The sequence below is a fragment of the Athene cunicularia genome (assembly GCF_003259725.1).
Source record: "Athene cunicularia isolate RWA chromosome 5 unlocalized genomic scaffold, athCun1 chr5_part1, whole genome shotgun sequence".
Lineage (NCBI taxonomy): Eukaryota > Metazoa > Chordata > Aves > Strigiformes > Strigidae > Athene > Athene cunicularia.
The window spans coordinates 7,950,335-7,975,084 of record NW_020799101.1 but is presented as its reverse complement, the minus strand read 5'-3'; the positions used below and the strand labels follow the sequence as shown (position 1 = coordinate 7,975,084).

General features: G+C 38.6%; 1 protein-coding gene across 1 annotated transcript in view; it reads right to left on the bottom strand.

The window, feature by feature from the left end:
• Positions 1-12,529: 12,529 nt before the first annotated feature.
• Positions 12,530-24,750, bottom strand: part of PPP2R5E (protein phosphatase 2 regulatory subunit B'epsilon) — an 80,212-nt gene continuing 67,991 nt past the window's right edge. Inside the window, 6 exon segments of the mRNA XM_026849405.1 lie at positions 12,530-17,054; positions 19,655-19,742; positions 21,850-21,994; positions 23,109-23,228; positions 24,066-24,116; positions 24,222-24,275. Coding sequence (XP_026705206.1) covers positions 16,955-17,054; positions 19,655-19,742; positions 21,850-21,994; positions 23,109-23,228; positions 24,066-24,116; positions 24,222-24,275 — 558 coding nt within the window. The 3' untranslated portion in view covers positions 12,530-16,954.

The following is a 24,750-nucleotide window of genomic DNA, read 5'->3' as shown; positions in this document are numbered from 1 at the left end:
GGGGGGGAACCAGGCTCTGAAATGACAGCCACCACCTAAACTTGCAATTGATCATGGTTGACTACCACATCCTGAAATAAAATAAAAATGGGTGTTATTAATGCAAAATTCATCCCCAATACAGAGATGTGCAAACTCTCCAAGAGAACACGGGCTTTTGTTTGGCATGAAGTCCTTGAGTAACTCCCAGGTTCCTGTTAAGTTTTGAGTCCCTTTGACATCTACAAGGCAAGGCAATATGTGGTTGAGTGTGAAAATAAATGGCACCCTCTATATGACAGCTTCCAAGATTAGCATTGCTCTCTGTTTAACACTTCTCTCTGTCTCAGGAGAAAAATCAACCAAGAAAACTGCCTGAGCAGCACCTGCAGAACTATTGCCAAGGGAAGGTACCCGAACAGGTAAAGCAACCATTGATATAAACAACCATTGATGTGTCGTTACAATGCAGGGGGAAAAGCATTAACTAATCGTATTTGCTAACAGCCAAGGGGGTTGACAGAAATAACAATTAAGGTAAATAGACTGATAGACTTATATGCAATATACTGATTTTAGACAACCTGGACAGAAATGCTATAAAAGTAGCTGAACAGTAGACGTTTATTCTGTGATGATAGCACTAAGTTACGCTTTATATTTTTAAGGATCTGGAATGCGAGCTTTAAACACTGCAGCACTTGATTCCTGCACTTTGTTTTTGCCTTTATCATACCTGTGCTAAATAATTGTCTGTGGATATTGCACACTACTGATAATGTGCTTCTCAGTTTCCACAGCCGCTTGTGACTGTGTGTATACCTTTACACCGTCCTCAACTGTGGCCATATTTTCTTGCCTGTGAGACTGTTCATTTATGGTGATGATGCTGATCTCATTCAACCCAGTGTAATGCAAGAATTCAAATCTAACGGAATTGGCTAAGCATTGATGTGGGTGAGAACTGAGCTCTCTAATTGTATACTAGGTGATTGCCTGGAGATCTGCTCCGAGTTCACAGAATCACAGAATTGTCTAGGTTGGAAAAGAACTTGAAGATCATCCAGTCCAACCATTAACCTCACACTGACAGTTCCCAACTCCACCCTATCCCTCAGTGCTATGTCAACTCTACCCTTAAACCCCTCCAGGGATGGAGACTCCACCACCTCCTGGGCAGCCCATTCCAACGCCCAACAACCCCTTCTGCAAAGAAATGCTTCCGGATTTCAAGGATTTATTTACACATCAAGGAAAAACTTTCACCCAGACTTCCATGAGGAGAAAAAAGCAAAGAAATCTGGAGGACCAAGCGATTTGCCTCCTGAACAGAAACACTCACACTCGGCCACCCCCAAGGGCAGCTGAACGCCTTCTCTCCTCCTTCTCCACAAGAAGAATCTAAAGGCATTTTTTTTTGAGTTATCTGTGCCACAGAAAACACAATCTGAAAATAAAATTCATGACAATGTGAAAAGATTCTCCAATAAATATAGAAGCTATGCAAACTATACATGACTGGCAATAAGCAATTTAACTCCTATCACTTCTGCATTCCATAGATTTCCTCTAATGGTCTTTTAAAATAACATTTTCCGCGTTTATGACAGACTAGTGGGCAATGACATAGCTCCATTAATCCTCTCCTCTGGGCTCCGAAGTAAAAGATGAAGTTTCTTAATCAAAACTAGAGAAGTTCAAAGATACATTGTTTTAATTCATTAATTTCCCTATTGTTCTTGTCCAGAGCACTGGAAAAAGGACACCTCATTTTGACATGCATCACCACCAGTGCTAATGTTCCTTTTCCAACATTGCCTTGGTGATGAGTGAAGTTTACAAATTAGACAAAGCTGGAAATGAAATCTCCTGAAACAAAGCTACTGTCTCTTCCTGTGAATCTTGTTAGAATAAACTCATAGAACTATTGAACTAATCAAAATCCAGCCAGGAAAACAAGTATGATGAGAGTCCCAAACCCCAGAGAGGCACATGGCCAAACCAAACTTCAGCGTAGCATAGACCCAGACAGTAACAGGCAAGAAGTTTCAACAGCAGACAGAACCAAATCTTCCAGTCTGAACTCTTTTCACCCTCTGGGGAAATGTGGATCTCAGTCAACACTTTGAGTCCTCAGACTATTTCCAGTTTAAATTCATCACCCTGTTCCCACTGATTTTAACAAGCTCCTCACGGGTGCAGAGTCATCCCATGTCACAGGACCAGCAGAGCTCACAGAGACACAAGGTCATAAAGAAAAATAGGTTCCAGCAGCCTCTGAGAAACAAACTCCACAACCATACAGAGACAGCTTAGGTCACCATAGGGTTCCCAGTTTGCTGCTGTCTATCCTGGGTCACCGACTTGTCAGCAACTGAAGAACTATGAGGGGAGCAAGACAGGAAGAGCAAGAGATGACGAAGCTCCTCCTTTCACCTAAGCATCACTGCCACAGCCACATCACTCTAAAACTGTCTCTTTGCAACCTTCCCAGTGTCCTTTCTGCAGGGATCTCCATTTTAACTCTGCTGTAACACAGCCAGAAAGAGCCAAGCATGTTCTTTGTGAAAGGAGAACGTGGAGGCCATGCTGGAAGAGCATATAGCATCTCCTTTTTTACAGCTATCACAAAAGAATCCTGAATATCATCTCTTAATCACAATCCATCTCAAAACCACTCTGACAAACCAAGCAAACAGGAGGCACCCTATTGCATAGCGAATTGTTTGTGCTGTCACACATGCCATGACTTGTGAAATGCCAACTCCAGCCCTGACCATGAAAGGATGTTGGTACATACGGGGCTTTCTGAAACACAACTCTGTCCCAGAGGGGAACTGCTCTGTGCCATTAGGAACACATCACTCATTATAATTTTTAATTTATTTACAAATTCTGATATCGCAGTAGTAACAGATCACAATTTTCTACTTGAGCTGAAAGTTCAGGTTGGAGCCTATAGTCTTCTGCATATGGATTATTTGATACAGATTAACTGAAAGAGTACCACAAACGCAATTTCATGGTGCTATTGCTACACACTTGTGCTTTTCTTCAAGCATGCTCTATATTCAGCACTTTGTAAGCTATTTCTACTTTAATTAGATTAGACAGATAAATCCTGATAAAAACAAAATGCTTTTGTCATTTAAAGACACTTTTGAACCAAAGATTAATTTATAAAGATCTGACAGTCTAACAAGATAAGTTTCATAGTTCACAGGGTTTCATACTCTATTTGATTCTGACAATGTCTGCTATATCCCTTATGCTCAAAGGTCAAATATGTAAATCATGACCCAGTATAATAATTTCTTGCTTTGCCGGCAGCTGGCATGTGGCAAACAGACACTGAAATCCAGCTGTTTAAATCCTCAGTCAGCCTTTTAAGTTGAAACGCAGCAGTGAAATGACTAAAAGGTATGTTTTCAGTGTAGTGTGCCAAACTGTACCCCAGGGATTCCCACTCAACTTGAAATACTAAAAAACTCTGAACCCCTTCGATGTGTGAAGAATACAACATAAACATGTTGATTTATAAGGAAAATGCATTACAAATGACTCACAGATTAAGCTGGAAAGATAATAAAATGTTGGGATTGACCCTAAGTATAAGGCTAGAAAATTAAATTTAAGGTTTGCTTCTTTAATTAGCATCAGTGACAACTGTATGAAGGGATCAGATGTCCTGCAGGCTTCAGCTGTATGGAACTGAATTTCTGAGCCTATGGCTCTTTAGCTCCACTCAAGAGCCATACACACAAACTTTCAGCAATGGCAAAACATCCATTGACACTGAAAGTGGAAAACTATGCTGGCCTGTACTCCTAGAAAACCCACCACACAGAGATTGGCCCCAGGGTGCTGCAAAGGCATAGGTACTAGCACAATCCCGAGGGCCACAGTCCAACAGTTATCAATTTGCCTGCTTTGGGTGATATTTTCTGCACAGCATGGAGAGCTCTCGTGGAACTAGCAATGTGTCTCAGTAACAACGACAGCTTCTGTACATCACAGTTTCACAGTCTTTTCAACTGAGAAAGCACCGTTTTGGTTTTTTTTTTTCTAATCCAAGGAGCCACAGTGTTGACAGATTGATTAAAACTGGCTACTCGCTTCTTTTCCCACATTTTGGTTGTTTGATTACATGTGCAGGTCTGTGTCCATGCCACGTTTCTGTTTGAGGCAAAGGTTTCCAAAACCTCCCTCTAATACATAAGAAACAGGCAGTGACTTAGGCTCAGCAGATTTTGCCCTCAGTTTCCCTGCCAGACCCAAGGACAACTCCTGAATGAGAAGGATTGTCCATGTCATAAGAATGCAGGAACTTCAAACTATGGTCAAGGAACTCAGTTTTGGGGTTTGGTCTTGTTCTCATCATCATCAAGGGGTTCTTATCACTGAAGCCATTGGGCACTGAACCTTCATATGTGCCTGAAGAAGGCTCATGGCATTTCATCCAGAGATGGTTTTATTCAGAATTTCTCCTTTTTCAAACCTGTTTGGTACATGGAAGTAGGAAATGAGTGGATGCATTAGAGTTCCTCACTGTTTCTCTTCCCTGCCTTCAGCACCGAAGAGGACCCCAACTTCTCTAACACCCACACAGAGGCCAGCTTAAAGTAGTCGCACACCTATGGAGATTGGGAAAGGACAGTTAACTTCTCAGGGTGCCCTTCCCTCCAAATTCCTATCATACGGAATGACATTTCATTAGTGCTACTGCTGGGGAGATGTCAGATGCACTAATCTTGCATCAGGAAAGTGCTCATTGAAACCCAAGAAACTGCTGGCCTGAGACAAAACTAGAGTGTCCAACCACCAGAACAGCACAGGCAGTGAGAGCAAGAGATCTGGGACTCAGCCTTTGACTGACATGACTATGACAACCCTATCCTGATAAACTGGGATGACTGGAGTAAAGCATTTTCCTGGATGGAGACAGATTTCCCGTGTTCAAAAATTATTATTTCCCTAATTACTTAAGCATCTGATCATCCGTGAAGGAAGATAAATGTTGGAGTGGATTTTGCCTGGTCTTTGTTTTTACCTCATAGCAGCACTTGCGATTATAAAACTTTGTTCCAAACCCCCATTTTTCCCCAGCGTCTCTTCTCCACTTCAGGTGTGGGGCAGAGTGGTGCACTTCATGCAAGCTCCTTCCATGGTCTACAAAATGTCAGTCCACTTCCATTACAGCGCGCCAACAGCACGCACCTTGCTTCTCAGCATCATACTGACATTTAATGCAGCCTGTAAAAAATACCTCTCCTGTAGACATTTGGCATTCTCTGGACAAAGAAAGTGAAGTTACACTGCTTCATTCCCATTTTTTTTATCACATCAGAGACTAGGTAAGTAGTTTTTTTCTCAAGACAGCCTATTTTAGGTAAGTGATAATAATGGAGAGTCTCAGAGGAGAAAAGACAGTGTCTTAGTGACACTGGTCATGAAATGACTACTGCACCAGGAAAGGGTAGTTCCCCGCTCCTGAAAGGAAAAAACTTTAATTTTCATTGCCCCAGTAGCAGAATATCATCTTCTGAACAATGCTGCCCTGTTCATAACCAAATTCTTTTGCACGCAGACATTGTGTCTAGACAGCCTTAGAAAAACTGTCTCTACTTAACATCAAGGGGTTGGGTTTTATTATATGTGCTTAAGTGTTTAACTGTATGCTCACGTACCATTCACAAATAATGCAGTAGAAATGTATTCAATTTTTCTCTGGAGCTGATGGGTGCATCATTGTAAGACAGGCAGGATGCAAACCAGGATCACACGTACTCTCTGCAGCTTATATCCATAAAAGCTTTCTAGAGGTCACCCAGCTAATATACACACAATAGTAGATGATGTTAATAGGATAAATTTACTGCAGGAAGAGGAAATGAGTCCACATCACTCCTGAGCAGTTTCCCATATAGACACAGCAGATTTGTCCAATCTCCTCACAGATCTTTATTTTACTTTTGGTGACAGCAACAGGACTTCTATCATTGACACTGGCAGGAAGAGAATTAAGTCCTGCAGTTTACAGAAGAGCTCTACTTAATCTGTCTCATCATGTTTCTGTACTTAGCAGAGGGAAGATCTCCATCATTCAAGCAAGTATGAGTGCACCAAGGCAAAAATATTGAAATTCTATTTTTTTAAAGAAAACTTAGCCATGGATAGAAAAACATGGGTTTTACTTTTGAGATTAAAACAGAATCCTCTTCTACAGAGGCACAAACTCTGTTTCAGAGTAACACACACCTGTATCTGATTGATTATGGGTCATTACTGACTTGCTATGTCCAGGTCTTTCACATCCTCGTTTTATCAAAGGAGAGGACGTGTTTATTCCAGAAGAGCCATGTGGGAGGCACAACTTGACTTGCCAGGGGATCCCACAGAAGAGTGGAAGATGAGGACATGAGCTCTGGAGGACAGAAGAAGCAGGCTCAAACAAAACAATGGGAGCCTACATGAGCTCCAGATCAGAGACATGTAGTTTAGGGCTACAGTGGCTTTGGCAATAACAAGTAAGCATTGCCTCTTGAGGGAGAGGGAATGAGTTTAGGATAGAGACCATCTTTCATTCATCCTAATAAGAGGAACTCAGTGAATGAGAGAGTGCACATGCCAGGTTGGGGCAAGGGTGGATCAGGTGTCCAGTCACTGAGGTGCTCAGGGAGATGGATTGTTGTTTTGCCAATTACCAGGCCTAATATAAAGGACACAGCCAGCATAAAGATGAACCAATAACCAAATTGTATTTGATATAAAAGGGTCAGTACATGGGTGAGCATCGGCAATACAGACAAGTCAGTCAGATTATACATAATTGACATCAATTCCACTGACCCCAACAACGACACTGCAGGACCAACAATGGTTGGAATAAACAGTGAAATACAGTCTCTCATAAAAGGGATGGGAGACAACCAAGTCAATAAGCCAAACACATAAGACCAAGGAAGCCACACACTGAATCTCCACACAGCCCACGTTTACAAAAGCCAGACCTGACTGGAGCACCAGTCCCAGGGAGGCAGGAGGTCCTTCCCCAACAGGGAACTCTGCACAGAGCATCCACCTCACAGACAGACACTGCCCCTCCTGCAAGTGGTCCCAGCTGTTATCCCTCAGTGGGACACCTGACCTTGGGTTACTTAATGTGGGACACCTGGGGCTCATTTACCCAACGGCTCTGTCTGCCAGGCCGGCCCCACCCTAGAGGGAAGCCTAAAGGCAAACTCACCCCCCCTTTGTGAAGGGCTGTGAGAATCACCCAAATGTCAACTTTAATTTGGGGTTGAAACCCCAGCATTTCAGTTGTGGAATGGAAAATCTAAGGATTAGGAAGCCCAGGGTGGGTGGGTGAGGGTTACCCCACAGCCCAGTCTTCCCAGGGCAGGGAGGAACCATACCCATACAAAGCACGTGTGTCCTCCCTGCATCGCTCACACTCCCATCCCACTGCCACGGGGGTGACAGAAACCCTTCTCCCTCCCTGCACAGTCCTCTTTTTTTGCGGGCAAGAAGATAACCACCCCAACTCTGCAAAGAGATGTTTTCAGACAGTAAGACATTATTTGGAAAATGTATTAGAATGAAAAAACTGATGAGAATAATGGATGGGAATGAGAGAATGTGAACACGCGGAAAACAATTCAGGGTTACAGTAAAGGAAAATACATTTCAGAGCTGTGTTTTGGCCACTTCAATCACCACAAAGCCAGGCAGCACAGATGGAGAAAGGCCAGTATGGAAGTAAGGTCATGCAATTTTAACTGACTGCTAGTATTTCCACAGCAACTTGAAATCACTGTTCCTAAGCCTTACTTGTGTTTTGCACATCCTGGGTACTGAAAAATATTGCTGTGAAGGAAAAGTTGTCCTTGCATCTGATTTTTCTGTTGCTCTGTTGTTCTGTTCAATAATGCACTGAGATATAATACTTTTCCCAGCTCTGCCTTGCAACTATCCTATGTTCAACAATGATCAGCAATGAAAGCTGATCAGTCATCCCATGATTATGCAGAAATGACAGCTTAAGCATTGGAAATTGAGTTGTTATTTATTACTGCAGGATCTGGATTTCATGCTAACACTCCCTGCTGCAATAATGATGCAACCAAAACAGAATATCCTACAACAGCGACTGAAGTCTGATCAAACGAAAATAGCAGTATTATATTAAATGGCTTATTTATGTGTTGTGTTTTCCTAGACAATTAATCCAAGAATTTACATTTAATGATTAGATTTCAAATCCCAATAATGGATTGGATATTGTTCCATTAAGTTACATACTGTATACATTTCATTGCCAATGGCTTGAAACTGGTTTGGTAATTTAGAATAGGAAAAGAGAAAGCAGTTTAAGGATGGTGGATTTAGCAGGGATATAAATCATAGTTGATTAAAAGGGGAGAAAAAAAAAAAAAAGGAGGGTGTGTCTTAACAGTTTAAATAATTTAGTTAATCTCTTTTCCTAGGCATTGAATTCATAAATGAAAGGGTAGACTCTGTACATGCCTGATACTGGCTGCAAGATCGTGTGCTCCTGAACTTGAATGCTAGGGGCCCGTCTTGGTTTGGTCAAGTCTGAAGCACTTGATGTAAACCAGGGAACTGCTGTTGGAACAGCACTTCTCATAATCGGGGCAAGGGGCCTAATGTCAGTTCACGGTAAAGTTTCCTACGGACATAAGTCTGCTATCATGTCACATGCATCTGACTGCTGGCAGTTCCCCTCTCCTCTCTGCAGCTTCTGTCCCAGTTAAGCTCAACTATGTGCCAGAGGAGTCAGTGCCTCAGATGGCTCCTGTAAGTCGTACCTATGAATCCATACAGGAGAGGCAGGGGAAGCCAAGTGTCAGTAGTTGTGCTGCTCCTGGAACTGCTTGATCTTTGTTACTAAAGTGCAGTCGGACTGCATGGAAAGTTACTAACACACAGTCATCGTGACAAAACCAGATGAAAATTCAGAGAAAAAAAGGAGTCAAAACAGTTGAAAGATGATGGACTAAAACGCCACAGAACAACCAGCCACCTCTGCTCTCCCAAATTCTGACAAAAACCTGCAAACTAGCAAGAATTTTCACACATGCTTGGCCTGACTGAACTGTATTAGCGGAAGAATCGAAAACGCTTACGCAGCCTGTGAGAATCTGATCTTTGCAGGTATCAATCTCAGATATCCCTAAATTAAGGCATTGCATCCTCAGGAGCTTTGGGGGATAACTGGACCTTGATTTCCATACACTGAGGAGGGCATGAGGAGGGTTGTGTTGTAAGGGGACTTACACAGACCTTCTCTGGAAGAACAGCTCTTGCCAGCAGCTCCTTTTTTCTCTCATTTCGCTTCTGTGTTGCACATACCCAGATTTACCATCAGCAGAATGAGCTCTACAGCAAGAGAAAACAGAAATAGGTCAGGTAGGGGAATAAAAAGGGGAGGAAAAATATTATTCCCTGGGTGACTTAACGTAAGCATTAGGGTGTCAAATCAAAGCCCTTATCTCCTAGATCTTTAGCTGTTCTGTTGTATTTATTGCAGAAGCATTTCTAAATATCGGAGCAAATGTATAGTTTTCAATGTTTTCAAAGTATTTTATGAACAAACTGAATAATCAAATAGATATCAATGGGATTCGAAGTAGGGGAGGGGGTCTTTTAATGATTCATGTTGAAAATTTTAGGGGGATTTAATAGATTGAAGGTCATCACAGAAATAAAATTTCATCTGAAAAAAAAAACCAACAAACTTTAACACAGTTTCTGCTAAAGCAAATTTACATTGCATTGTTTGGTGAGAACAGGGACCTCTCAAAAAAAAATCCCAGTTCTTTAGCTAACCACATGGAAAGGCATTTGCTTGGGTAAAGCTAAAATACCCCCTGGTCCATCGCCACCGATCTTGTGACCCTTATAACAATTTTGAATGGAACAACCAATTTTACTTAAATTCAGTCCATGGCAAGCCTTCACGCTTGTGTTTGCAGAGCCTTGTTGCAGGAGGCTGGCATCACTCAGCAGCCAAGGAGAAAAGGGGGTGCTGTGGGGCACCATACTACAGTAGGAAATATTCTTTCCTTTGTAGCCCTGAGAGTAATTTTAGTCTGGCCAGAATTGACATTCAGAATTTAGTGCGTAATCACTAACCATGACAATTGCTGTCTGATGAGTGTCTTGGACAGCAAATAGCAATGATATCCCTTTGTGTTTGTGAAATAGTCTGTGGACTAATAAACTAATTATGGCTGTCTGAATTCCACATTTCCTTGCTCCAGAAATCAAGGGTGTGTTTTGCCAAGTTTCAGTTTACTCTGAGATCTATCATCTGCAAGCTTTAGCCTGCTGCCTCCAAGATGCCTGGAGGATCATATAATGCAGATGCCCATCTTGGTTTGAGGTAAAGTATACAGCTGCTTTCCACTTACGCACATTATCTGCATAGCCAAAGCAACACCTAGAAAAGCATGGGAGTCATTGCATAATCTTAGGGACAACAGATGAGCATAAGCTGTAGTCCTGCTCAGTACATTTTGTAGAATTCCTGTTAAGATACCCAGAACTGAGCTGGACTGTTGACCAGTTTGCTTACAATGGCTGTACCATGTCCGCTTTGCCAGAAGGTGGAGATTCAAAATTGACCCATGCCTGGTCAGTTTGGAAAAGGTTTGCAGTTACCTCTGCCTTTTGCTGCTGGAGGTCTGCATGCATCCTTGTACAAACGCATTATCTTTCCTTCCTCGCTGTCAGGGCAGTGATGCTTGAGCTTCCTCCTGCTTTGGCTGGCAGGCTGGCACACGCATCCTCAGTGCACGGCTCCACCAGGCAGATGCTCTGTGGGAACTGCCTCTCGGGTGGCTGCTTTCTCTTGTCGTGTCAGGGAAGTGGAAGGGCTTTGGATAGAAGCAAAAACTTGTCCCAGGTGGTGACAACATTATGATTTCAAAACCAAGATTCAGAATATCCTTTTCTCAATCCCTTTTTGGAAGACCTTCCCAGATCCAGGGATAATGCAAGAGAAGTTCCCATTTCCAAGTGTGTATCAAAGGTATGAGCCGCTGTCTAGCAATACAAAATATATAGTTCCTCAAATGCACTGCATGTTTTCCATCCTTCTGAGTGACCCCTAACTTCTCATACCCTCAGTGATTTTGCGGGAGAGGGGGAAGTACTGAATAGATAAAATGAATAGGGGAAAAAAACCCCAAACAACAGAAAAATAGTAAAAGATAAAGTTTCAGTATGACAATTTTTCATGTGCTGGAGATTTCCAGAAAGGCCTGCAGTCACTACTCACAGTGGGTTAGTACACTTCCAAGGTATATACTAAATTCAGGATATTTGCTTTGGCTTCAGCACTTAATCTTTAAAACCACAGATAGCTCCAAATTTGTAATGCAAGACCTGCTATCAGTTTCTAGTTTAATACCCAAGCTATTGCTTTATTGAATACAGACTTGGGAACAGTCTTTGCCTGCACACAAAACTACTTTTGTATGCCACAGATTTGTGACCCGGAGTCCAAACTTATTGTAAGATAAACTAAGTGCTCTGATATTATATAAGAATTCCTGAGAAGGAAAGACAAAGATGAAAAATCAGTGAAGCAATTATCATTACCAAAAGTAGGAAACTAATTTAAGTTTTTAACTCCAGTCCTTTAAAGGTTGTTTTCTAACTTGCAAGTACTGAAGACAAATCCTACCCTGAAGGCCAACTTACTTCATGTTTTAGGGTTTGGGTTTTTTTTCAAATCTTTGCAAAATACTCGCCTTGCAATAAGAAAGTAAAGAGACACGAGGCTGTTAAGTGATCTGAATAATGTCTTAGAAGTATTTAAAGAGATTTGCAATAACGAGCTCTTGTAACAAAGCACACAACATCTAACTGCTGAAAATTTAATTGGGAAAAAAAATCAAAACGGAAGTTTTAAGAATTAGACTACTAGAATAATTCATGTGGGAAACTGGCATTTTAAAATCAGATGTTTAATACATCTTGTCTCCAATTTTACTGCAGTCTATCTACTGTGCTGCAGCTAAGGCCGCTCGCCAGCACTGCCCCTTACCAGGCTCTACCTCTGGTTCTCTCCAGAGGATGTTTCCCACGTACATGACTGTCTTAAGCCTCTGTCCTGGGTAGCACAAGGACTGAAACAGCAGAATGATGCTATAGAAGAGCAAGTTCCTTCACCTGTTCCAAGGCTTAAGCGGTTTCTAAAGCAGACTGTGGATCTAATGCCCGTTTTCTGCATCCACTGCTCTTTACCTCCCTCACAGGCGTGGCTGTGTGCAGTACGAGGATGCTCATCATCATGAGAGGACCTTTGAAACAAAAAATGCACTTAATGAAAACTAAGTGTTTACTACAGTAATTCTGGCAGAAACTTAAATTACCACCTCACCGTTTGGGTGTTTTTTTTCTTCGACAAGTATCCTTACATTTAATACTTGTGAATGGGTATCTGATCACTGGAAGTTCACAGTTGAAAACGTACATGAAGTTTATAGGGAAGGAGGTGGAAAGAAAAGCCAAGCACCTGGAAAACACTTCATTGCTTCTTTATTTAGATGCACCCACAGTACAGAGCCTCTTGAGCATGTGCAAAAGAGGAGGATTACACATTTATAGCTGGGAGCACCATTGAGTTTGAGTTTCTTTGATACCATTTTTAAGAAAGTAAACTATTTCCAAAGAATGACATTTGAATCCAAGATCTTAAGACCTGCTTGTACTTTATCCAGAGGTGGAAGGTATTTTCATTATTACTTTGACGTAGAGTAGAAGACATTTTCACAGTCTGGTTGGACCAGTCTATATATTTTCATATGCACCTTTTAATATATATAAAAAATGTTTCATTTTTCCCCCCTACCCACAGATAGTTAAATGCATCTAAGTTTAAAAACAGTAATGGACCAGAGCATTCCTATGGGGAAAAATGAACTTTTGCTGCCCTCTCCTGCTTAAACAATGAAATGCTAAAATATTAAGATCTATGACTCTAATGCTAACCTTTAAACAAAAAGCATGACAGGTCATTCGCTATACTACAATCAAAAATAGGACAACAACAAGAAATGTATCGATACTATTTATATTTGAAAACTCCTCATCGTTACATGAGGTTATGAATACAACATATTTACAGTAAGTGATCCAAATAACAAAAACTTGTATTCAGAGAGGTCATGATAAAAAGTGTATGCTTCTGTGGATGGGAAGCAACACTTAGATAAAAGTTTTCAATCAAAATCAGTTCCATTCTGTTTCGAGATACTATTTCATAGACTTCAAAATGAAAAAAAAATGGTCTATACAAAATCTGCTGCACATATCAACTAGAAAAACTAATTCGTGGCTCACTACAGAGCTGCTAAGGGAAGCAGATGAGCCAAAAAAAAAAAAAAAAAAAAGTCAGATGTGAATAAAAACATTCTTCAATCTTGCGCATTGTCACCTTTGTCTTGTTTTAGGGCAACTGCTTTGGGATGATATTGTTACACAATTAAGAGAAAAGGCCATCTTTGTTCTCCAAGACAGAACTAAAAGCAAATTATTTCGGTTTTATTTGGGGGGATAAGAATCTAGATTTTCCTCCTCACAAAACAATAAAGAGGTTTTTAAAGCTCCTAATGTGTTTTCCTTTCCACAAAGTGAGAGTGCCTGAGGCTGCACTTACACACATATAATCTAAGTACAGCTGCTGTATTTCCTACTCAAGCAAATTCTTGGCTGTAACACCCTTTACTTTTCCATATATAGGAGGAGCTAAAAAAATAAATTAAATCCTTTTATGTATGCTAACAAAACCAAGATTAAACTTACTGTAACCCTGCTAGTAAACACTCCAATGGCATTAGAATACTTTTATTTAAAGCATTCCAACCTTTGGAAGAAAAACAAAAAACACTCAAAAACAATGAAAGGAAAACAGTAAGGAAGACTTGCAAGATGAAGAAAGCAATGTGCGCTCAATTTAAAGTATATGAGTGGAACTTTTACAGTTGTTATATCCCCATGACCTGATGCAATGCCCTATTATTGAAAATGAAGCTCTTTCTTTTTACCAGAGAGCATTCAATCCTTTCTCCTGCAACCAATATGGTACAGGACACAAGCGACCACCCAACAACTTCTGCATGAGCAGTTAACAAAAACATTTACACAAATAAAGGTAGTTTCTGAAACTCAAGAAGCGAACAAAAGCAGAATTAAATAGACGCACTGATCACACTTGGGCCCATATGCTGCCGCCTTCTTTGCCTACAACTCCAACTGATACCAATGGGAACTCTGCAGAGTGGCAGGACATCGCGTTTGGATTGTGGCAGTGGATCCCGGGGGTACGGTGGTATCATTGTGGCAAGTGCTTCTTCACGTACATCACACAGTGCAACCTACTGTCGTTTCAGCCTTTTAGAGTCAAGTGACTAATATCACATCGTCTCATTCATTTTAAAGAAACATTCCTTCTCGGAAGTGATAAATCATCTATAAACTTTAGATACTCCCCACTATCCCCACATCAGAGGTAACATCAGAGGTAACAAAATATTGCAACCCATCAGGTTCTCATCAGTTTTGTATGATCAATAGCAGAATGTCATGTCAAAACCAAAAATAGTTATGAACAAACAACACTCACCTAAACTCTAAGTACAGGACAAGGTGCTTTTTCTAATTTCACATTGTTGTGTTTTACTCCACCAGGTGGAAAACATTGATCTCTTTTCCTCCATTCTATCTCAGTTTTTCACAATTGAACAAAGCCTTTGAGAATGAGTTTACGTCCACCCTCTTGTAAAGCATGATCACTTCACACAGAAATCACACTAGAAATATTTTTTGGTAACAGAAATAAAAGACTGTCAAAATCAATGGGCTAAGGGACATCATTTGTTATAAATTTATTTAATCTTCAGTATTTCAGCTTGCACCTTTGCTTCAGCACTTTAAAATAAAATGGTTCAACAGTAACTGCCTAATTTACATTGCGTCCCAGTCAGTGTGCTTAAAAGAAGCTCATATTAATTCCATTAAACCATGTTGTGTTTGGTGTTGCATATGACTAGTTCCACTTTTTTTCCCAGAATTAACAGTGTCAAGTTCTTACAAAATCGTTGTGTTTACAACATTTGCCTGCGCAGACTCAGGAGTACAAACTGTGACCTGATAATCCTGAAACAGTCAGTAGTCTAGGAGGGAATTCTTTTTTACCTCTTTTCCGTGCCTGAAAACAAGAAAACTTCAAATTCTACTGTATATTTAAATGGTAGGAAGAAAAATATACAAGCTTGTATTTATACTGTATTTCTATCAATGGCAACAGGTCATAAATTCATGTTTGCAACTATCACAAAGACTCATGAACACCAATTCAGTTTTATACTGTAAATACTGCTGGATTGATGGTTTAGGATTATCAATTCACTGTTGTCATATGTCTATAACAGTTCAAAAGCATCCTGGAGAAAAATCCTGAAACACATACCTTTCGGTATATAATAATGCAACTGCATTAGCTAAATATATACTGTACATAAGTCTTATCAGCATTTTACCTACCAAAGATGTAAGATTCCACTTTCAAATACAAAGCAGATAGCCAATAATGTATACTTATAATACAGCCCTCTTCTTTGTTTTTGTATTTTTTTTTCTTTTGTTTTAAACAATTTGGTCACAATGCACCTTTGATATAAAAGCATTTTAAACTTTATTATTAATACTCAGAACATTAGGATTTCCAGAATTTTTTTCAGTAGCATTTGTAGAACCACTTTTGGTAACAAATACAGTAGTTAGGAATGAGCATCCAGATGAGAATGCAGTATATTATCCAGAATCCTTTCCAGCTAAGACCATGGGGCTGGTACTGTGATGAGTAATAGTACTAGAACCACAAAAACACTATAGTATGTTTCTTAGAGGCTACATCCTCTTTTGCTGGAACACTTTATAAATACATATTAAAAAGTAAGGCAACAACTCCAAACAGTCCAAACTGCTATGTCAACTTAATTTCCAATTAGATCCATGTCCACTGGAGATCAATTTCATGCTTGCACTGTTTAGCGTTTGTCTTTATTCTTTTGAAATGGTCCAATAAAAACATACTGTAATAATTTAGCAATTAGTATTTCTAAAACAACGCCGATACGCGTGTCCAATGCCATATCACTAATACTGGTTAGGTACTGAAGTCCAGGTTGTTACCACTGCCCATTTTTAAAGGATTGTGGACACTAATTCGGATTTGCAATAAATAGGTGCATGAATCCAAAGCTCCCTTTCCTAATATGTTTATCACCTACTTGTTTTTTAACTCCTAACGTTCAAAGTAAGGAAGCACCAGAGACAGCCTGGTACTAAAAACAATGCTCACACCAGTAAACAAAACTTTTATTCAGGACCTATGTTTTTCATGGCCCTGATCTGAATGGACATTCAACTTATGAAGATGTGCAAAGGGAAAAGAAGTCAAATTACAGTAAAGTTATCCAGAGAAGGAGGATGTTACACAAACTCATAAGGAAATGACAGTCTTTTTTTCTCTTTTACTATAAATACACTTAACAGTTTAGCAGAAAGACAAGCTAAATTTTAAGATTGTTCACATTTGAAAGTTGTATTATACTCTCTGCTAACGATAAATAAGGAACGGGTCCTGACAATGGAATTTGACATCGCAATTTTCATCAACAGATCTTTGAAGACTGGATTTAAAGAAGGGTTAAAACAATTATTATGTTTGCAAAGTTCTGAGAAGTCCATCTGCTGTCCAAACTTTGGATTAAAGTCCTTATTTTTTTTCCTTTACTTAGAGACAGGTATATACAGTGCTGTTGTAATAATGAAACAAATGTGAAATCTACTGTAAAGTTGCACAATACAGAAAACTGTTGCTCCATCTTCTACTACATAAATGTGTGACTCCACAGGTTAATAATGCTGTTTTGTTTTTTTGTTAAGTTGGAATTATTCCATCACGTCTAAGACCTCTCTTTAATTCCAAATCCTCCAGTTTTTTCCACAGTTCTTCACGCTCTTTCTCTTTCTTCTTCTCACTGACAGATGAAATAAAACAAAGAGTTAGCAGGAGAGAAGACTGTAGAATATTTATGTTTAAAAATATATAGTTGACATTAATTAGCAGCACTAATTTTGCTGAACACAACTGCAATTTTCCTAACATGTTGGGTTTTTTTTTTTCCTTTTTTTGCTTTTGATTTTTGTTACCTACATAAATGTCACTAAACAAAGTAGTACAAAAAGAACATGAAACATAAGCTGAACAAAGTGACAGTGTTCAGACACTAATTTGTAATGCAGAAGAAAAAAATGCCGTGGACTTTCATTATAGAAGCAAATTGATCATAAAAACTAACATTTCAGGGCTAACTTGCATTTAATTATTTTCATGTTTATTTATTTAAGCAAGGGATTTTTTAATCTTATAAATAACAGCCACTTTCCAGACCAAGCATTCCCTTATTCTTTTAGAATCACTGTTCTTACTTATACTGACTGGTGGCTTTCATATAGTTTAGGCACCAGTCAACGGAAAGCTCAACCTACAAGATGTGCCTGTTGTTCAGTGATTAATCTTTTTCCTTACCAAATTCCTACAAGATCTATGTAGCATTTGCTTTAATAAGAGACTTTAATAGCTGATTTGATAAAATTAAACAGCTACCCTAACATTTACTTTACCTGCATTATTTGCTAGCTAAATTTCCTGTCTCTGCCATAGCTTACTTTGAATAAATCTCGTTGATGCTGCAAAGTACAAAATGCTTTTAATTTCTGTTACATCACCTTATAGTTTCAAATGAAATGGAAATCTAACAATTACAGAGATAGAGATTCTCTGCCAGCCAGAGAATTCTTGGAAGATATTTCAGATTAGAAACATTCCTACATATCTTGATTCAGTCAAAGTACCAACATCGGGCTTATTTATTTGAAATTTTAATTTCCCATTTTATGTATTTATGTATTTTAAACATATAAAAAACACAAACAACTTTCCGATAAATCCATGAAGAAGGGTGGGGAAAAAAAAAAAGCGCTGTCATCAGGAAGTATTTAAAATTAGACATAATAAATGAAATAATCTGACATTTTCAGGTTACTTACCAGATATTTATCTTCTAATCATTTTGAAATATATGCCTGCTTAAAAGACTGTTACAGGATGATCACCTCATCCAATTTACCTATTTGAGCTTAATATATTATGACTATATACAATATAGTCATTAATACTGAACATACTTCTCAAGCTTTTAGTGATATCAAAGCTACCCTTTTAAAATGTGGTTGTACTAAGTTGTTAAAGATTTTCTGTAAACATTAAGGTCAATGTAGCAGTTTATACATTCAAATGTTTACATGTTTTAAAATGTTAAGTATTAAATAAAAATAGTGAAATGGTTAGCACCAGACTTGATAGGAGATGTAACATCAGGAGGTGCAGAAAAATTCCTTGTGCAGTTCAGTCAGTCAACCACAGGGCAGACTACTACAGTGTCTGGTACTGTTAAGAGCAGAGTTCCTTATCTTAAGGGGCAAAGTGCAATTGCAAATTGATTTAAGTCACTGAGGTCCCTCAGTAAATGGCTAGATTAGATGACCAGTCATCTCTGCCTTTACTGCTCGAAAACCAGGCAGAGTTATCTCAGATGCCCCTATTGACTGAGCATTATTTATCAACACCTATCTAGAATTCATCTAGCATCTTAATGCTGTATTAATGAACTAACCTGTTAGTTGTATATTTTTTGCATATAAAACTTTGTATTTTACAACAATGAAGCAGACAAAATGACAGCGTGACTCCAGTCACACAATTTGAAAAGTACAGCCTCCAAGAGCCTTTACAGACTAGACTAACCTAACAAGGTCTGACGACATACAAAACCCTTTGCTTTGCTTGGGAGAACCCCGAGTCACAGAAAAGGTATGACTTAAGTTGCAAAATGTTCAGAGTTGCTGAAGTTTCCTCATTTTTAAAACCTGATGCTTTGGACAAGCTGAAACTTTTGAGAAAAGATGCTGCACTATAATTGGAAAATTAAGATCAAGGAAAATAGGAGAAAAGACAGAAAGCAATTTACTAGGGTGGAACTAATGATTGTGTGAGTGGTGTATCTAAAGGATCCTGCATGCTAGGACTCAGGTACAGCAAGACCTCTGAATAAGAAATGAAAGAATTGAGGGATACCTCTCTGCTTTAAGACCACATCTAGCCTATGAACAGTACTTTGGAAAACCAGATCTTGGGGTTTTCCCTCATGTCTCTTTCCCAACCTTACTGTAAATTTTTTGAAGTCTTTAAGCAAAGTTCTATCTTTTACCCCCTGTTATTCTTTTATTATTTAAGATCTTGATACGTTTAAGTCTTTTGGAATGAAGAGCCGAAATGAATTCCATGAGGAATGTGGATTCCCAAGCAAGGCAAGGGATACTGTATTTCATAATGGGTAAAGAACAACCTGTACATGATACTATCTGACATCTCACAAGAAGGCTAAAGAGCATGCAAGGGGACAAATGGAGCATTGTGTCTATTACGTGTGAGATTATGTAAGTGTATCTGAGTGTAAGGGAAAAACTAAACAGCGGGCCTTATGCACAGCTGACAAAAAAAGCTTTAAAAAGTTACCGCTGACGATCTGACTTGTAAGTGGCTGTCAGCTCGTCAAACATGGTGCTGTTCATTTCCATAAATGCCTTCAACAAAACATTAAAAAAAAAAAAAAAAAAAAGTAATCTATTAGTTTCGGATAAAATCAAATGCAAAATAAAAGTGTCTTCTCTTACCAGCATTTCTGCAACCAATGCTGCTCTTGCAAGTATGATAATGTAAATTCTTCGATTTCAGTGAAACTACTTTTGATCAACATATTTAAAGGTGCAAATCAGCTTTCATGTCTCTACTGACTACTTAAATGGAGTAAACCAAAACTCTAGGGTAAAAGGTAACAACAGAAAGCTAATACATATAACTACAAACTCATGCTGTGGGGCAATTCTGAATGCAACTCCAGGAATTCAAATCATCAATGCTGGCAGAAAGAAAAGATTTGAACACAAAATTGGAGTGATTCATATTTCCTTCTGATTTTCCTATGAAGCTGAATATTCAGTGCATTTATGCAAAATACAAGGCAGTATTTCAAGAGTCATTTCCTTGTACTCATACATTTCATATTCATTTTCACTTTGGTACAGCAAAAAACTCTTAAAAAAACCCCACAAATCCTTCAGATGAACGCTGCAGTATCTGTGTAAAACTCTGTGTGTGTATACATATATATGTAAAATAAAAATGATATATTTTATATCTATAAATATATATAGTATCTGTATCTCTCTCTCTCTCTAACCTCTGCCTACTTTGCTCATTGCTGTTCCAGACCTTACCCAAGAACCAATAAACCACTGCTTATTTGAATTTGAGTTGTTTAATTGCATAAAACATGACAGGCATGATCTGTTCATACAGGAAGAAATTATGCATAATAATAATTTCAAAAAGGATTCAAACGCATTCTTGTCTCACAAAAGTTCAAAAAAGGAAGAATCGGTTTACTCTTTTATACCATCTGAATGGATACCTAATTAAAATATACTAGAATTTCCAAAGGAAGATGGGTCTGCCAATAGTCTGATTATCTAGAGATCAAAATTCCTTTCTGGCAGAGTTGAAGATAAAGAAACAACAAAGCAACTGAAAAGGAAGAAGGCAAAGAAACAAGTCTAAAAGACTTTCAAATAATTTGGAATAGTTTATCAATCAAGAGATCCCAGTCCTGGTCCACTACTATGGTTGTCATATTCACCTGGCTTGCGTGTCAAAGGTACAAAATTCCTGCAGGTATGACAACTCTGCAAACTAGGATACTAGAATATTCTCATTACCAGAAGCATCCCAGTGCATAGTATAAAGGGTTGGGCAGGAGCATGGGCAGGTTGGAGACTGGTAATGCAGTACTATGCTATGGACAGTGTCTTTTTGTGACCCGTGTTAGCTACAGAAGCTTTCCAGTAGCATTAGATTCATCCTGTAAGCAAACAAACTTGAGAGTTTGGGTAGGTACAGAACAAAAAGATTAATGTTTCAAAAGATGAAATATTTTACAAATACTTTAGAGTAAGAACTTAAAGCAACTGGGACCTGAACTCATTAAAAATACCAGGTTTACTAAACAGTAATCATCCTGACTTCGAAAAACTTTCAAATACATGGTATCTAACTGTAATAGTAGTTTTTATTAAGACACTTTCTATTAGGTCATTCAGTTTAAAATTAAAATGCCAAACTAACAGGATATCGATATGAAGCAACTGCTCTATTACTGTGCATAATAGAGAACAGCTGTATATAAATAAATTTAGGAAAAAAAACCCAACCTAAGAATATACTGATGTCTATATGCTTCATAGATGTTTAGAAATATGCCAGAGATCTACCAGATGTATCAGTATCCTCCATGATACAGCCACAAAGTTTTATTAATGCCAAGTGATACTGTTCTAGACAATTTACGATCAGGCTGAAGATGTTAACTGGTTTATAAAGAACTGTGTAGGAGAAAAGCTTGACGAGCAACACTTTTTCTTCAATAACGTAACATCTAATTTCTCTTTTTTCCAAATCGTGAGAAGGTCTATTTTTATCCCTAAGGTACTGATTTTTGCACACATACCAGGTAATTAAAAACATTTTGAGACAAGCTCAAGTATATACTAATTTATTATGGCATTAATGGAGTTGCATCTGCTCATGCCAGCTTTGAATCTTCAGCAGACATTCCCCAAGTTTATCAGTGGTATGTCAAATGGTAAGATAAAGTGTAATGGCAAAAACTTACGGATTCCAGTGCTCTTTAGAAATCCTATAAAGGCTGGAAAACATGATGGGAAGGATAACATTTGAATTCTCCTCTATCAAACTCATGATGTATTCGTTATTCCAATAATACAGCGCTCTTTCAGCCACCTTTGAGTCAAAGGAATAAAATATTAACAGGAATTCAGATACCTACAATTTTGTCATTTTCTGAAGGAAAAACAAATCACAGAGAAATTTCACACAGATCAATTAACAGGAATCATTAACTTTGAAATTAAAATTCTACTTAGCATAACATGCATTAATGGAATTAAGTTTTTATCCTATAATTCAGATTCCCCCAGCATCCACTCTCTCTTTCCCCTGAGCAATATGTTGTTACTCACTGAAGACCAGGTGCAGACGCTGCATTAATGCTGCAGCTGTGGAGGGGAAGGGAGAGCAGACAGACTTCCCATCGCCCCTTTCCCTCAATCCTGTGACTGCAGTCAGAAGGAAGAGAGCAGTGCTGGGATACTGGAGGAAGGAGACAGGGAAAGGCCCAGTAGCTGGGCTGAATAAGGGGAGGAGAAATTTTAAGTGTGGGAAGGTACCAATGACAATAATCACCCTGGGGAAGAGATATGGGCATAGGAGGGAAAACACTGATCTAAATAACACTAAAAACAAATGTAGTACAAGGAAGAGCCTAAAACAGTCACATCTGCCTTTGTGCCAAAATAGGTCACCTAGCTTAATACAGAGACACTACAGGCCATAAATCCTATCTCCTCTTCACATATGATTCAACTTAAATTCTATTTATTACCCTTCTTCCTGTTACGTGATGTGAAGAAAACAGGCTATGGGTTCTATCACTAGTAACCAGACACCTCCTTGCAGAAGGAAGTAGAAAAACAAGAATGCTGCACAATACTGCACTAGAAAAGGGAGCAAATACATCCTATGTGGTCTACCAGCCTGAAGACCTCATGGTGAGTACTTATCATCTATAGTCAAAGGGGCTCAAACTCTGCTTGGATACAGTTTAAGGCCTTATGTGGCTCAGAATGGTAAGGTCTGTGCTGCAGCCCAACATACATCTAACAAGTGATTCATGGAACTCAGAACCAAACTTCCACTGCAACATACCCTCTCTTCCATTAAAATCCAGAAGACAAATATTTAACACATAACATAAAGTAATAGTTACATTTGGGGAGTGTTATATTTGAAATTGAGACAATACATTCCTATACAAACAATAACCTCTACTACTGACCTGAAAATGAGGGCTAGAAACACACTTGGCAATTTGTTTAAACAAGGGTTCCTGAATTTTGACAAATTGTGATGGTTCGATTACATCCAAGATTTCCTCCAGCTCTCCTAGGAACATGACCTAAAGACAGGGAAGGAAGCATTTGAACATAAAATCTCTGAATCATCTTGATCAGCAAAATGAATGCTGGGAACCCTCCAATGCCACCACTTCAGGGAGAAATGGAAGCCTCACTAGCTCAGTGAGATCCTCTCTCAAAAAACATGGTCACTTCTACCTTTAGCAGCTTCTGGATTCAGACTCTTAAAAGAAGAAGGATGAGTGTGTGCAAACACTCTATTTACAACAAAATTCAAAACTGCAACAGTATAACCACGCTGAAAACCTAGCCTCATACGGAATTTGACCATGGCTTAAACTTTGTTAACGAAGGAGAGTGTCTGAATTTTCCCTTATTTTTGGAAGCAATATTCAAAATAACTGTTTTGCTGTGTCAGAAAATCTCATTACAGAAACTAAGATTAGCATCAAGAATTTGAAATAAAAATGCAAAGCTCGAACTGCATCTTTTTAGTAGGCAAACACCAGACAATAAAATATCTTTCATCCTCCCTGGAAAAATACTATCCTCACTTACAAACAATTTCAAATCTAACAGAGTTTTCCAATGTATCCTCAACTATGTTTATTTTCTCTTTTCTAAAACAAAAAGAAATTCCCTGCAGAAGAACTAGTGCTTATTTTGTGAATAGAAACCATGGTTATCAAACTTCTCTCTTCATAGTCAAAACTGTCTGAAAAAATAGAATTCAACTATGGAAAAATCACCTACAAGAATCAATACCAAGATCCATCACAGCATGTGCTATCTACCTAGAAATATCTAAAGATTCCCTGACTATCATACTGTAGATCAAAATAATTCTTAGGTTTTGTTAATACTAGCATATCACTTACCTCTTTCTGACTGCAGGTTTTTGGCCAGAATTTCATTAAACCTCTAATGACCTAAATTATAAGGACAAAAAAGTTAGATTTTTTTTACTTTTCTCTCAACAGGGTAAGTAGTTTATGATGGGAAAAAAAAAAAAAAAGTATGAAAGAGAGATTTACCGGTTCTGTGAGTGAGGGGTCTTTCTCCAGAAACTGTACTATGCAATACGCCAGCTGTGAAGCAGTAAAGATTTAAGAAAATGAAGTTAGAACGTTTCTATAAAGAAAGCACAAAGAAACAATTTTTTTAAAAAGACTCAAGGCAAGATTCTATACAGTTTTCTCAAACTGCATCCAATTTTAAGCTGAGATACATAGTTTGCACTGAGCAAATCCACTCAAAATTCAGTTTATAAGAAACAACAGAGTACATTACCAAAAAAACCCAGGGTGACAAAGTACCATATACAATAAAAAATCAGAGCAACTTCAAATTCTAAATACAGTCTTACGACCAACGTTTGGAGATTCTGCTACTGTCTGAAACTGCATCTTTTTAACACATTTTCTACATTGGCAAAATCATGAAAAATCTTGTAAGACGAGCCAACACAGCTAAAACCTGGAGGACCATATTTAGAAAGCATAGCTTTATCAGCAAAAGAAAGACTGCACTATCTGAAAATCAGAGAGAAAGGCAACAGGTATC